Below are 12,160 nucleotides of genomic sequence, written 5' to 3'. Positions count from 1 at the left end.
GGGAAGAGTGGATTAAAAAAAAAAAAAAGGAAAAAAGGAAACAATTTTCTCAGTTTCGTTTTGATTTACTCTCGTACGAAAAATAAAAAAAAGGAAACAAATGAAAAAAGGAAACAAATTTCTCAGTTTCGTATAGATTTACTCTCGTACTACGGAGATTGACATGCTTGCTAAGAGTAAAAAAAACTTTAATACACGTACCCCACGTACAATGATAGGACTTATACCTTGAATAGAATCGAATGGATTTAAGGGAGTTGGATTCTCTTCCCTCCATTTTCACCTTCCTCGTTTGTTCCCTTTGTTTCCTCCTCTTCTTCTCTCTGTAGAGAAGGTAAAACAAGATGATGATGTGGCTTAATCTTGAGCGTTCAAATACGAGGGGAGGAAAATGAGAGAATCTAGAACCATATGTAAGTGATTGTGTGAGTTTTGCTTGTACAAACAATATTTTTGTCATAAGAATCTGCTCCAGCTGTAATGAGTAAGATGAAACCAAATCTTTCCTAATAAAAATTGACACAAAGGTTGGTTCCAACATTAATCAAGGGCCTAAAAAGGCCATGCGTTTTTTTTTTTTTTTTTTTTTTTTTTGCAATAATAAGGTCATGAATATGATAGAGTTGTATGATCATTAGAAAAAAACTAACCAAAAAAGAGATAAAAGTAATTTTTACACACAATCACGAGTAAGTTTGAAAAGAAGAAAACTTAGATGCAACAGTTTCATATTCACTGTCTTTATCACCTGATCATGTCAACTGATGATGCTCCCACGACTCATTTTCTAACTTCGGGTTCGAGAGTTGAACGGTTCTCCATATATGAAGGAAAAGGAGACAGCAAGCATAGTATTCCGATATGCAAGTTAAAGATGAACAAACATAGTGAATGACTCGATGAAACATTACGTGTAGGCAAATATCTCACTTGACATGGAGGATTGGATTGGAATAGATAAACCACAGTATTGGATAAGTGGGATTGAGAAGGATGCGACATGGAAGGAGAGAGAAAGGTGCATGTATAAATGCGATTAATGTGCGTAAGCACGATTGCATATTCATATCTACAATTTACAATTGTGTTTACGTGCATTGCATGTTCGTATTATATCACGTGGTATGTGATTTTGTCAAGTTTAAATTTACCTCTTTTTACTTCTCACACACCATTTGTTAATTTATGTTCTTTAATCTTCTTTAATCTATTCGATCTAACGGTCGCAATTGAGAAATATCATTTAAATGTACAAATCTAACACACTTGTTGGGGCGCCATATTTAATATTAGGGTTTTTTTTATTAATACCCCACATAATGTTGAATACACCCTACATAAATATGTATTATTAAGTAACTCATGTATCTTAACATGAAATGAGTATTTAGCCCCAAAAAATTTAAGAGAATTTGAATACACAAATTATTGATTGATATGAACCCTAACTCTAAATTGTCTAAACCCGAACCCTAAAATCCTAAAACCCCTAATTGACAAAAACCCCCAAATTGATAGAAACCTAAATCCTAAAAATAAAAAAATGTTACGAATTCATAACCAAACGTTCTACATTATGAATTTTGTAAGAACTACAACATTTTTTTGTTATCAAAATCTATAACTACTCCAAAACAAATTCTCAATATCTTAAAAAAAAAATTGTCACATCCCGACCCGGGCCCCATCTCCGCCGTAGCACGATATTGTCCGTTTTGGGCCCCAACCACACCTTTACGGTTTTATTTCTGAGAACTCACATGAGAACTTCCCAGTGAGTCACCCATCATGGGATTGCTCTCGCTCGATCTCGCTTAACTTCGGAGTTCCTATGGAATCCGAAGTCAGTGAGCTCCCAAAAAGCCTCGTACTATATGGAGGTGGGCATGTACATATAAGGCACATCACTCATTCTCCGTTGGTCGATGCGGAATGTTACAATCCACCCCCCTTAGGGACCCGACGTCCTCATCGACACACTCGCACCACACAGCAGAGTGGCTCTGATATCATTCTGTCACTCGTACCACACAACAGAGTGGCTCTGATACCATTCTGTCACATCCCAATCGCAACTCCGCCATAGCACGATATTGTCCGCTTTGGGCCCCGACCACGCCCTCACGGTTTTGTTTCTAGGAATTCACACGATAACTTCCTAGTGGGTCACCCATCCTGGGATTGGTCTCACGCGATCTCGCTTAACTTCGAAGTTCCTATGGAATTTGATGTCAGTGAGCTCCCAAAATGTCTCGTGCTATATGAAGGTGAGCATGTACATATAAAGCACATCACCCCCTATCCGTTGGTCGATGTGGGATGTTACAAAAATTGAATAAATCCATTATAATATAAACAAATTTTCTCTAAGTAGTAATATTGGCAGTTGGCACTACTTTCTTTTTAAGTTTTGTACCGTAAAAAGAATTGAACCCATTATAATTTTGAAAAAAAAAAATTCACCCATGTCCTATCATTTTGTATTTTTGGGTCAAAATTTTGTGAGATTGACTCTAGAGGAGTAACAGATAAGGATACAAATTTGGGATTTGTGCTCTACCAGTAAAATAAACCAGCAATCGAATGTCATGTAGTTGACCTCATAATTAGCATTTACATGTTTAGCGAGAGTCTTGAAATTTGGAGGTGTGGTGAGAATGAACAATGAGAGAATGTTGAATGCATGTGAAGAATGAGGGATGTATGTAGAAAGTTTGGGGTGTGAGGGTAATATAGGAAAGTATATGGGGTGTATAAAGATAAATTTTGATTGAAAAAGTAAATGTGGGGTGTATTTAGTATATTGGGTGTATTCAACAATATGTGGGCTGTTAATATAACAAACCATTAATATTAAAACTTTATTACAGAGTGTGAATGTGTCCGTTTCAATTTGTGTGACAAATATTACTGTAGTTTGCGATGATATGAAAGTGGCTTTTTACCACAGTGGTGGAAAAGAGTTGGGTCCTTGCGTGGCGGCATGTGTTCGAATTCTGTTGGTGGCTAATCTAACAAAATTTATTGTTTGACATAAAATAAAAAACATAAATCCACATCCAACGGCCAAAAAAGTGGCGGTAATTTAACCCACCCGTTTACAATTCAACCCCCCCCCCCCCCCCCCCCCCACAACTCAATCGTTTGAATCCTCTGTCCCCAGATTCCGCCATTAAATTTGATATCTCAAAAGGCCACAAGCTTTGTCAAACTCGGACAAATGGAGCCCCATCCCCTCTACACGCCCTCGTACAGACTGTCCCCCTCACTATCCAGTCCCGTCTCACCCTCTATATATTTAGGCCGGCCATTTTGTTTCAATGGAGAAACCGAGGCCTCTTTTGTCCTGTCCTACCCGAAATTCCCAATCACAAGGTTAACAACCGTGGCAACAGATCACAGACTCACGGAGACTGTTTTGGATATAACCCGGCAGAGCGAAAACCCATTTTCGCACTTCGAAAATGGGAAAGGCGGAAACTTTGGAGTTGGGTTTTCGGCTTGTGGTTGTTTTGGTTGTGGGTTGTTTATGTAGGGAGGCTGTTGGCGGCGGTTTTGTGAAGTATGAGACGGGGAGTGGCGTGGTGGAGGGGAAACTGAATGTTCATTTGGTGGCGCATTCGCACGATGATGTCGGGTGGTTGAAGACGGTTGATCAGTACTATGTTGGATCAAACAACAGCATTCAGGTCATACAATAATAGACAACAAAGTTTGTATATAATATGAGTTCGTTTGATAAGTTTTATGCACCTAATAAGCGTTTTTGCTAGAAATACTTTTGATCACTAAAAAGTAGTTTTTATGATGCAAAAACACCATATAAGGTTTTTGCCAAAAGTACTTTTGATTGTCTTAATGTGCTAATTACTTTAATCATTAACAAGTTAATGAATTTGCTCATTTTGATTAGGGTGCTTGTGTTGAGAATACGTTGGATTCTGTTGTTGAATCGTTGGTTCGTGATCCGAACAGGAAGTTTGTGTTCGTTGAGATGGTAAAGCCAGTAATTAAGCTCCACAACATGATAAAAAATTTCAATTTTTAGTTCTTTTTGTTTTCTGATTTGTTTAGCATGAATTTTAGGCATTCTTCCAAAGATGGTGGTTAACACAAAGTCCGGAAATTCAAGCTCTCGTGCGAAAACTAGTAGATGCCGGGCAGTTAGAGTTTGTGTATGCTTCTATCGACTTGAATCTTTGATTTGCGTAAGGGAATGTGTTTGGTTTGCATCTTTTAATCTGTTTTAAGAAATTCTATTGTATATATAGCAATGGTGGTTGGTGTATGCATGATGAAGCAACAACCCATTACATAGACATGATTGATCAAACGACGCTAGGTCACCGTGCAATAAAGGCGCAGTTCAACAAGACACCTCGTGCTGGATGGCAAATTGATCCCTTTGGACACTCTGCCGTGCAAGCTTACTTACTCACCGCTGAGGTCATTTTGTTATTTCAGTCCTCAATGCTTGATTATTTTTCTATGTTGGTTTAGTCACATGCTTGAATCTTAACTTTATTTGGTATCTTATAATTCTGATGGAGTTGATTCTTACAATGTTCTTGCAGCTCGGGTTTGATTCTGTGCATTTTGCAAGGATCGATTATCAGGACAGAGCGAAGCGCAAGGTGGATAAGTCTCTAGAGGTTATATGGCGTGGATCCAAAACTTTTAGTTCTTCATCTCAGGTTTAGAACTACAACTGCTGCACTGTTACCATTTTAATTACAAAACTTTAACTTTCCCTTAATTCAAAAATGTAATCTAATGCTTACATACAACTACCCTGGCCTTTTGCAGATTTTTGCCAATGCTTTTCCGGTTCACTATAGTCCACCTCCCGGTTTCCATTTCGAAGTATTTGACAACTTCGAACCTGTCCAGGTTCTAGTTTCAACAGAGTAACTTTTCCCATCAAGTACTCGATGTTCTTTCAGGGTGGATGTAATGAGGTATCAACTAATCTGTTGAATGATAAAACTGCAGGATAATCCTCTTCTGTTCGACTACAATGTTGAACAGCGTGTCAGCGATTTCATCAGCGCTTCACTCACCCAAGTAATCACCTTATCCCTTGAGTATATAATGAAGTTCTAATGTTCCTAAATGCTCCTTTAAATTTTCTTATAAACTTTTGTTTTATCTAATGGTTAAAGTTGAAGCATGTATATGATAAATGATTGAATGATCTTTGTGTGCAGGCAAATGTGACAAGGACGAATCACATTATGTGGACGATGGGAGATGATTTCCAGTACCAATATGCAGAATCATGGTTCAAACAAATGGACAAGTTAATTCACTATGTTAATAAGGTGGAGTTTAATCACAAACCTCATACTACTATGCGAATTTCAAGTTCGAAGTTGCATCATTGAGCTTATTTTTGTTTTCAGGACGGTCGAGTTAATGCCTTGTATTCTACACCATCTATCTATACCGATGCTAAAAATGCAGCAAACCAGTCATGGCCACTGAAAACTGAGGATTATTTTCCGTGAGTATTATTCTCTCATTTTCCTCTTGTATTACAGGACAGGACTTACTGACTTAATCTATTGCATACCAATGATTGCCAACAGGTATGCAGATGCGGTAGATGCTTATTGGACTGGATTTTTCACTAGTCGCCCGGGTTTGAAGGGATATATCCGCTTGCTAAGCGGATATTATTTGGTATAAAATCAAATTAGTCCTTATAGTAATCATCTATAGCATCTGATGCATTCTGTCAGTTTTAAGTGCAATCCAAGTGGTACTTTGGTGTGAACTTCTATTTTTGCAAAATAGGCGGCACGAGAACTAGAATTTCTGGCTGGAAGGAAAGCAAATGGTTCCAATACCGATGGCCTTGCAGATGCTTTAGGAATCGCACAGCACCATGATGCAGTCACTGGCACTGCCAAACAACATACTACAAATGACTACGCAAAGCGCCTTTTCATCGGAGCTTCTGAGGTCTCCAGCTAGAATCTCTACACATTTGGTCCTCTGAGTTTTTGCATTTGTCTCCGACACTGTTATTCATCGTCTGTGCTAAAATATGCCTTAGATATCTTATGTAGCATATGACATTTTATAGGCAGAAGCTGTTGTCAATTCCGATCTTTTGTGTCTAACTACAAATAAAACAGGAGATCAATGTACTAACTCAACACCGACTTTTAGCCAGGTGATACTTCAATTCATTGTCATTCGTTGCGTTTGGATCATTGATGCTAATTCTCTGGATATACTTATAATTTGCTAATTTTGTATTGTTAAACAGTGTCAATTACTCAATATCAGCTACTGCCCTCCAACAGAGGAAGATATTCCACAAGGGAAGAGCTTGGTAATTTATCTCCTTTTTCTTGTAATTTACTTGTGGACATTTCGCGGATGAAACCTTTTGTTTATCGTTCATTCTCTTAAATTTCAGGTCGTTGTGGCATATAATCCTCTCGGATGGAATCGGACCGAGACTGTTCGGATTCCTGTGAGCATATGTTCTTCGCATTTAGTTTATGCTGTCATAGTGTAGGTTTGCTCACTTTTTCTGTTCAACCAGGTTAACGATGCCACTCTTTCTGTTCAAGATTCTTCGGGAAATATTCTTGTGGTACAGTATGTAAGTTTGGACAATGTAACAGCGAATTTAAGAAACTTCTATGTAAAAGCCTACTTGGGACAGCCACCAGACCAAGTTCCAAAGTACTGGCTAATCTTTCAAGTCTCCGTGCCGCCACTTGGTTGGAACACATACTTCGTTTCAAGAACAGCTACCAAACGTAGATGTAAGTATCTTTCCCCTTGAGAATTCTCAAGTGTTATTTTATGAAGCTCATATGCTCAAAGTATACTAGAATAAATTATGTAGTATCTGCATTTCTTTGCCCTTACTTCTATAGTGAAAAGCGGAAATGGATTTCTCTCTGCGATGGACAGTCCACAGAATGAGACAATTGAAATCGGACCTGGAGATCTGAAAATGTCGTTTTCTTTAGCTTCGGGACAACTCAATCGGATGTATAATTCTAAAACAGGAGTAAGTTGTTTCACATGTGCAAGTGACATAGGTTTAGATTTACAGCCCTCAAACAAAGAGCCGGTTTACGCTATTTATTTAGACTGGTGGAAGTTTAAAGCAATTTTAATTAACAATCATGTTCACCAGGTTGATGTACCGATACAGCAGAGCTACCTCTGGTATGGTTCAAGCACAGGAGATGCCGATTCCCAGGTGTCAAATATTTCTGCTAGGACTTTGATTTACTTTAGCACGTAATTCAGGTCGATGAAGTGCCTGCTGAACTAACATGCAGTTTATGTGATCTATCCAGCAAGCTTCTGGTGCATACATATTCCGGCCTAATGGTGCCCCTCCAACTGTCGTCTCAAGATCAGTAAGCCTTATTTTGCGTATTATCACGCACTTTCCATGCTTTGAATTACATGGAATTTCACTTTATAAAATAAGGATTGAGAGATAATATCTGGATTCTGAAAGTTTTTATTTTATTCTACAGGTTCCTTTGAAGGTCTTTCGTGGACCAATAGTTGATGAGATTCACCAACAGTTCAGTCCATGGATCTATCAGGTTATTGGCACTTTGTCAAATTGCCTTCTCTGGTTGAAACGTCTTTTGTATCGGAAATGCTTAAATAGTTCACTGAATTTGTTCATATGAGGGTTTACGTCCATTAGCGAGCTATACACATCATTTTGGACCCTAATAAAAGATAATACAGAAGTGAAATTGAAGTTGACATTGTCTTATGTTGTTACCAACCGTATTTTTCTGAACGAGAGATTTCATTTGTTATTAGGTTACTAGACTTTACAGAGACAAAGAGCATGCCGAAGTTGAATATACGGTGAGTCATGCACCTTCCATTTTATTTGGACAATGGAAACATAATTGCCTTTACTTTGAACGTCCACCGTATTCATCTGGGCTGATGAATCCTTTCCTTAGGCAAAGCAGTAAAGTACTATCTTGCCAGACTCAAATCATGTAGTTCTGACATATTTTTGTTTTGAAGGTCGGTCCTATTCCCACAGACGATGGTGTTGGAAAGGAGGTGATCACAAGAATGACAGCAAACATGGACACAAACAAGGAGTTCTACACCGATTCTAACGGAAGGGATTTCATTAAACGGGTAACTCCATTACGAGTTTCTCATACAAATTAGTATTCTCCACCGAAAATTTTAACAGATGAAGTTTGCTGGTTTATCATTGTCTCGTGAATTCTTAAATTTGGAAAAGTGAAGTAACACTTGAGTCATGGGTTTGCAGGTACGAGATTATAGACCAGACTGGCCCCTTGTGGTTAATCAACCTGTGGCAGGAAACTATTATCCAGTAATTTCTTCAATTTTCTTCCATGATATACGCACATACACCACAACTAGCTAATTTGATTTAATAAATGTTGTGCTCAGTTAATAGTAATTATGTTAACGGTAGCTATCTTCTTTTCTTTTTTTCTTTTTTCTTTTTTTTTTTCAGCTAAATCTTGGAATGTTTACTTCGGATAACAAATCCGAGTTCTCAGTCTTGGTAGATCGTGCCACTGGAGGATCAAGCATTGAAGATGGACAAATAGAGCTGATGCTTCACAGGTTTGGTTCCAACAGACAAATTTCCGGCCTCTAGGTCAAATAATTGCTTTATTCTGGATATGGATATGTTGACCTAAATCTTCCGTGCTTGAAACACAAGGCGTATACTTGAGGATGATTCGAGAGGAGTGGGTGAAGCACTTGATGAAACAGTGTGCATCGAAGAAAATACATGCGAAGGACTAACGGTATCATGCTATACAACAATAGTAGTTTCTATTTCCATGCAATGAGAGTAAAAACGCTTATTTCTTGCATATTATATATTTTTTGCAGGTTCGAGGGAACTATTATATGAGCGTAAACCAGGCAGGGTCGGGTGCCCCCTGGCGCCGCACAACTGGCCAGGAAGTTTACTCTCCTCTTCTTCTAGCATTCGCCCACGAGGTATGACTTCACCATAATTACAGAAGAGTGTAAAGCTTCATTGCTGTTGACCTTATAATATATGATTTTAATATTTCAGAAAATGGAGGATTGGGCTGCATCACATTTGACAAAATCATCTACCATGGATTCTAATTACAGCTTGCCTCTCAATGTTGCTTTGATTACTCTTCAGGTGACCGTAAACCACTGAACAATGACACGAGTGCTCGCTAATTCTCTCTCTCTCTCTCTCTCTCTCTCTCTCTAACATTCTAGTTTTGCAGGAACTGGATGACGGTACTGTGCTCCTTCGGTTAGCTCATCTATATGAGGTAAAAAGATAAGCAAAAGAACGCGCTATAGTGATATAATTGATTTGACAATGCAATTAATTTAATTTGTGTTCACTTCTTTTACGCTGTTGATTCTAACAGGCAGCCGAAGATCCTCAATATTCAACACTGGCCAAAGTTGAACTGAAGAAGATGATTACAGGAAAAACGGTAGGTTTTATGGTACATTATTTCGCCCGACATATGTTTTACGGGATTATTGGCGGTTTCCATAATGTGCTTGTTGGTGATTGTACTTTTCAGATAAAAGAGGTGAAGGAAGTGAGCTTGTCTGCAAACCAAGAGAAGTCGGAGATGAAGAAGATGACATGGAAAGTCGAGGGTGACGGGGGAGATGAACCTGCACCGGTTAGAGGGGGGCCTGTCGATAGCTCAGCTCTTGTTGTTGAGCTTGGACCCATGGAGATCCGCACCTTGGTGTTGAAATTTTAGATGCCGTGTTTTTTTATTTTTGTTATAACTTGCAGCGCAAGCAATAGGTATGGCGTGAAAATTATGTCAGAACTATATAAATGATATATAATTCGATTGGATTGAGGTAGTAAATTAATGAGTGTTGTGAAACTAATTATAAAAGTGGGTGAGAGTGAGGACTGGAGAGAGAAAAGGGCTTATATTTATCTATAGAGGAATGTTATACCATGGACGAGTAGGTTGTGGTGTAGGCTGCTGCAGCGACATTGAAAATAAGATGGGCACCATCGAAGTCTCTGAGTTGTGAATCGGCCACAGAGATTTGCAAGACGTTTATTTTCTATGAAGGAATTTTTTATGCCTTGTGTTGTTAGATCCCACATCGTCCAGGGGAAAGGATCCTCTATGCCTTATATGTACATGCCCACCTCCATATAGCACGAGGCCTTTTGGGAACTCACTGGCTTCGGGTTCCATCGGAACTCCGAAGTTAAGCGAGTTCGGGCGGGAGCATGCTCAGGATGAGCGAGTTCGGGCGAGAGCATTCCCAGGATGGGTGGCCCACTAGGAAGTTCTCGTGTGAGCGCCCAGAAACAAAACCGTGAGGGAGTGGTCGAGGCCCAAAGCGGACAATATAGTGCTACGGCGGAGTCGAGTGACATGTGTTGAGACTGAAAAACTGTAATGAGTGATTCTAGCAGTAATGTGATAATGGCGGAGTAGGAGGGGGGATTTGCTTTTAATAGAGATATATATTAGGAAAATTATCCTTTCATTTCATTATCTCAATAAGGTTACACAATGATGCCTTATATACTAGTTACTCACCAGTATTAGATAACTAACTAATTACACCTTCATCAACTAATCACTCACTAATTACAAAACTACCATAACAACCTTAACTGTTTACACTTTTACCCTTATTATCCCCCCTCAAACCTAACTGAGGTAGCCGAAGGGAGAGTTTGTCCCTGAGAAGATGGAATTTGTGCTTGGACAGAGCCTTGGTGCAGATATCAGCAACCTGATCTTGAGTACACACAAACAAAACTTGAACTTGATTAGCAAGCACTTTTTCTCGAATGTAGTGATAATCAATCTCCACATGCTTGGTTCGAGCATGGAAGATTGGATTTCTAGCCAATGAAATGGCAAAAATGTTGTCACACCAAATATGAGGGGAAGAAGGAAGATCAAGACCAACATTAATTAATAGCTTGCATATCCATGTCAGTTCAACTGCAGTGTTAGCCAAGGATCGATATTCAGCTTCGGTCGATGACCGAGCCACAGTAGGCTATTTCTTGGCACTCCAGCTTATAAGTGAGTCACCCAAATAGACACAAAACCCCCCAGTAGATCAGCGATCAAGACTGCAACCGGCCCAATCGGCATCAGAGAAAGCAGTGAGAGTAAGAAGTTTAAGACATTTTGGAAACCATAAGCCAAGAGACAGAGTACCCTTTAGATATTGGAGAATGCGTTTGACTGCCTGAAAGTGAGCTTGTCGCGGACAGTGCATAAATTGACAAACCAAATTAACTGCATAAGACAGATCTGGCTGTGTCCATGTTAAGTATTGCAAACCACCAACCAAAGATCCATATTCCTCAGGTTTATCAAGCAGAGAAGAGTCATGATCCAATTTAGTTGTACTAAGATGAGTGACACAAGGTTTGGAACCTTCCATGTGTGCTTTGGAGAAAAGATCGAGAATATACTTGTGTTGAGAGAGAACGATACCAGATGATGACCGCTTGACTTCAATACCAAGGAAGTAATGAAGAGGACCAAGATCTTTGACAGGAAATAAAGAACTGAGCTGAGAAATAATATCTTGGCAGAGTTGAGCATTCGATCCAGTAACAATAATATCATCAACATAGACCAAAATGAAAATCAACGCAGGAGCCTTCTTGACAAATAGAGAATGATCATTTGAGGAACTTAAGAAACCCAGAGACTTCAAGGTAGTGGTGAGCTTGTCATACCAGGCCCTGGGGGCTTGCTTGAGCCCATACAAAGATTTATGGAGATGACAAACATGATTTAGCTTGGTAGGGTCTTCAAATCCTGGTGGTTGGATCATGAACACAGATTCTGTCAAGGTACCATGCAAAAAAACATTGCTGACATCAAGTTGATTGAGAAACCAATCAAACTTGGCAGCCAAAGTGAGAAGTAACCGAATAGTAACAGGCTTGGCAACTGGACTAAATGTCTCAATATAATCAATGCATTGCTGCTGATGGAAACCTTTGGCAACAAGCCGAGCTTTGTACCTATCAATGGTACCATCTGGTTTTCTTTTGATTTTAAACACCCATTTCGCACCAACCAAGTTCTGAGTAGGATTAGCAGGAACTAGAGACCAAGTGCCAGTTTGAATAAGAGCATTGAACTCT

At 39.2% G+C, this 12,160-nt stretch overlaps 1 protein-coding gene across 1 annotated transcript; it reads left to right on the top strand.

Annotated features, from left to right (window-relative positions):
- The first annotated feature begins 3,306 nt into the window (after positions 1-3,306).
- Positions 3,307-9,884, top strand: LOC126604193 (alpha-mannosidase-like). The gene is made up of 29 exons (XM_050271347.1): positions 3,307-3,689; positions 3,914-3,997; positions 4,087-4,175; positions 4,272-4,446; positions 4,575-4,694; positions 4,807-4,890; positions 4,993-5,064; positions 5,208-5,321; positions 5,403-5,503; positions 5,589-5,682; positions 5,797-5,964; positions 6,089-6,178; positions 6,275-6,340; positions 6,428-6,484; positions 6,557-6,782; positions 6,897-7,033; positions 7,163-7,228; positions 7,329-7,391; positions 7,515-7,586; positions 7,816-7,863; positions 8,032-8,151; positions 8,291-8,356; positions 8,504-8,616; positions 8,717-8,804; positions 8,893-9,003; positions 9,083-9,178; positions 9,270-9,317; positions 9,420-9,488; positions 9,582-9,884. Exons 1-29 carry the CDS (start codon positions 3,465-3,467, stop codon positions 9,768-9,770), a joined length of 3,051 nt encoding a protein of 1,016 aa, XP_050127304.1. The 5' UTR covers positions 3,307-3,464; the 3' UTR covers positions 9,771-9,884.
- Positions 9,885-12,160: the final 2,276 nt, after the last annotated feature.

This window comes from Malus sylvestris, chromosome 2 (assembly GCF_916048215.2).
Source record: "Malus sylvestris chromosome 2, drMalSylv7.2, whole genome shotgun sequence".
Classification (NCBI taxonomy): domain Eukaryota; kingdom Viridiplantae; phylum Streptophyta; class Magnoliopsida; order Rosales; family Rosaceae; genus Malus; species Malus sylvestris.
This window is presented reverse-complemented; position numbering and strand designations above follow the sequence as displayed.

What these genes read in the sequence shown, in the direction of transcription:
- LOC126604193 (XM_050271347.1), top strand. Translation starts at nt 3,465, where the DNA reads ATGGGAAAGGCGGAAACTTTGGAGTTGGGTTTTCGGCTTGTGGTTGTT. An exon ending in CTTTTAGTTCTTCATCTCAG is followed by an intron (nt 4,695 to 4,806) that starts GTTTAGAACTAC and finishes GGCCTTTTGCAG; the next exon opens with ATTTTTGCCAATGCTTTTCC. An exon ending in TCAGTCCATGGATCTATCAG is followed by an intron (nt 7,587 to 7,815) that starts GTTATTGGCACT and finishes ATTTGTTATTAG; the next exon opens with GTTACTAGACTTTACAGAGA.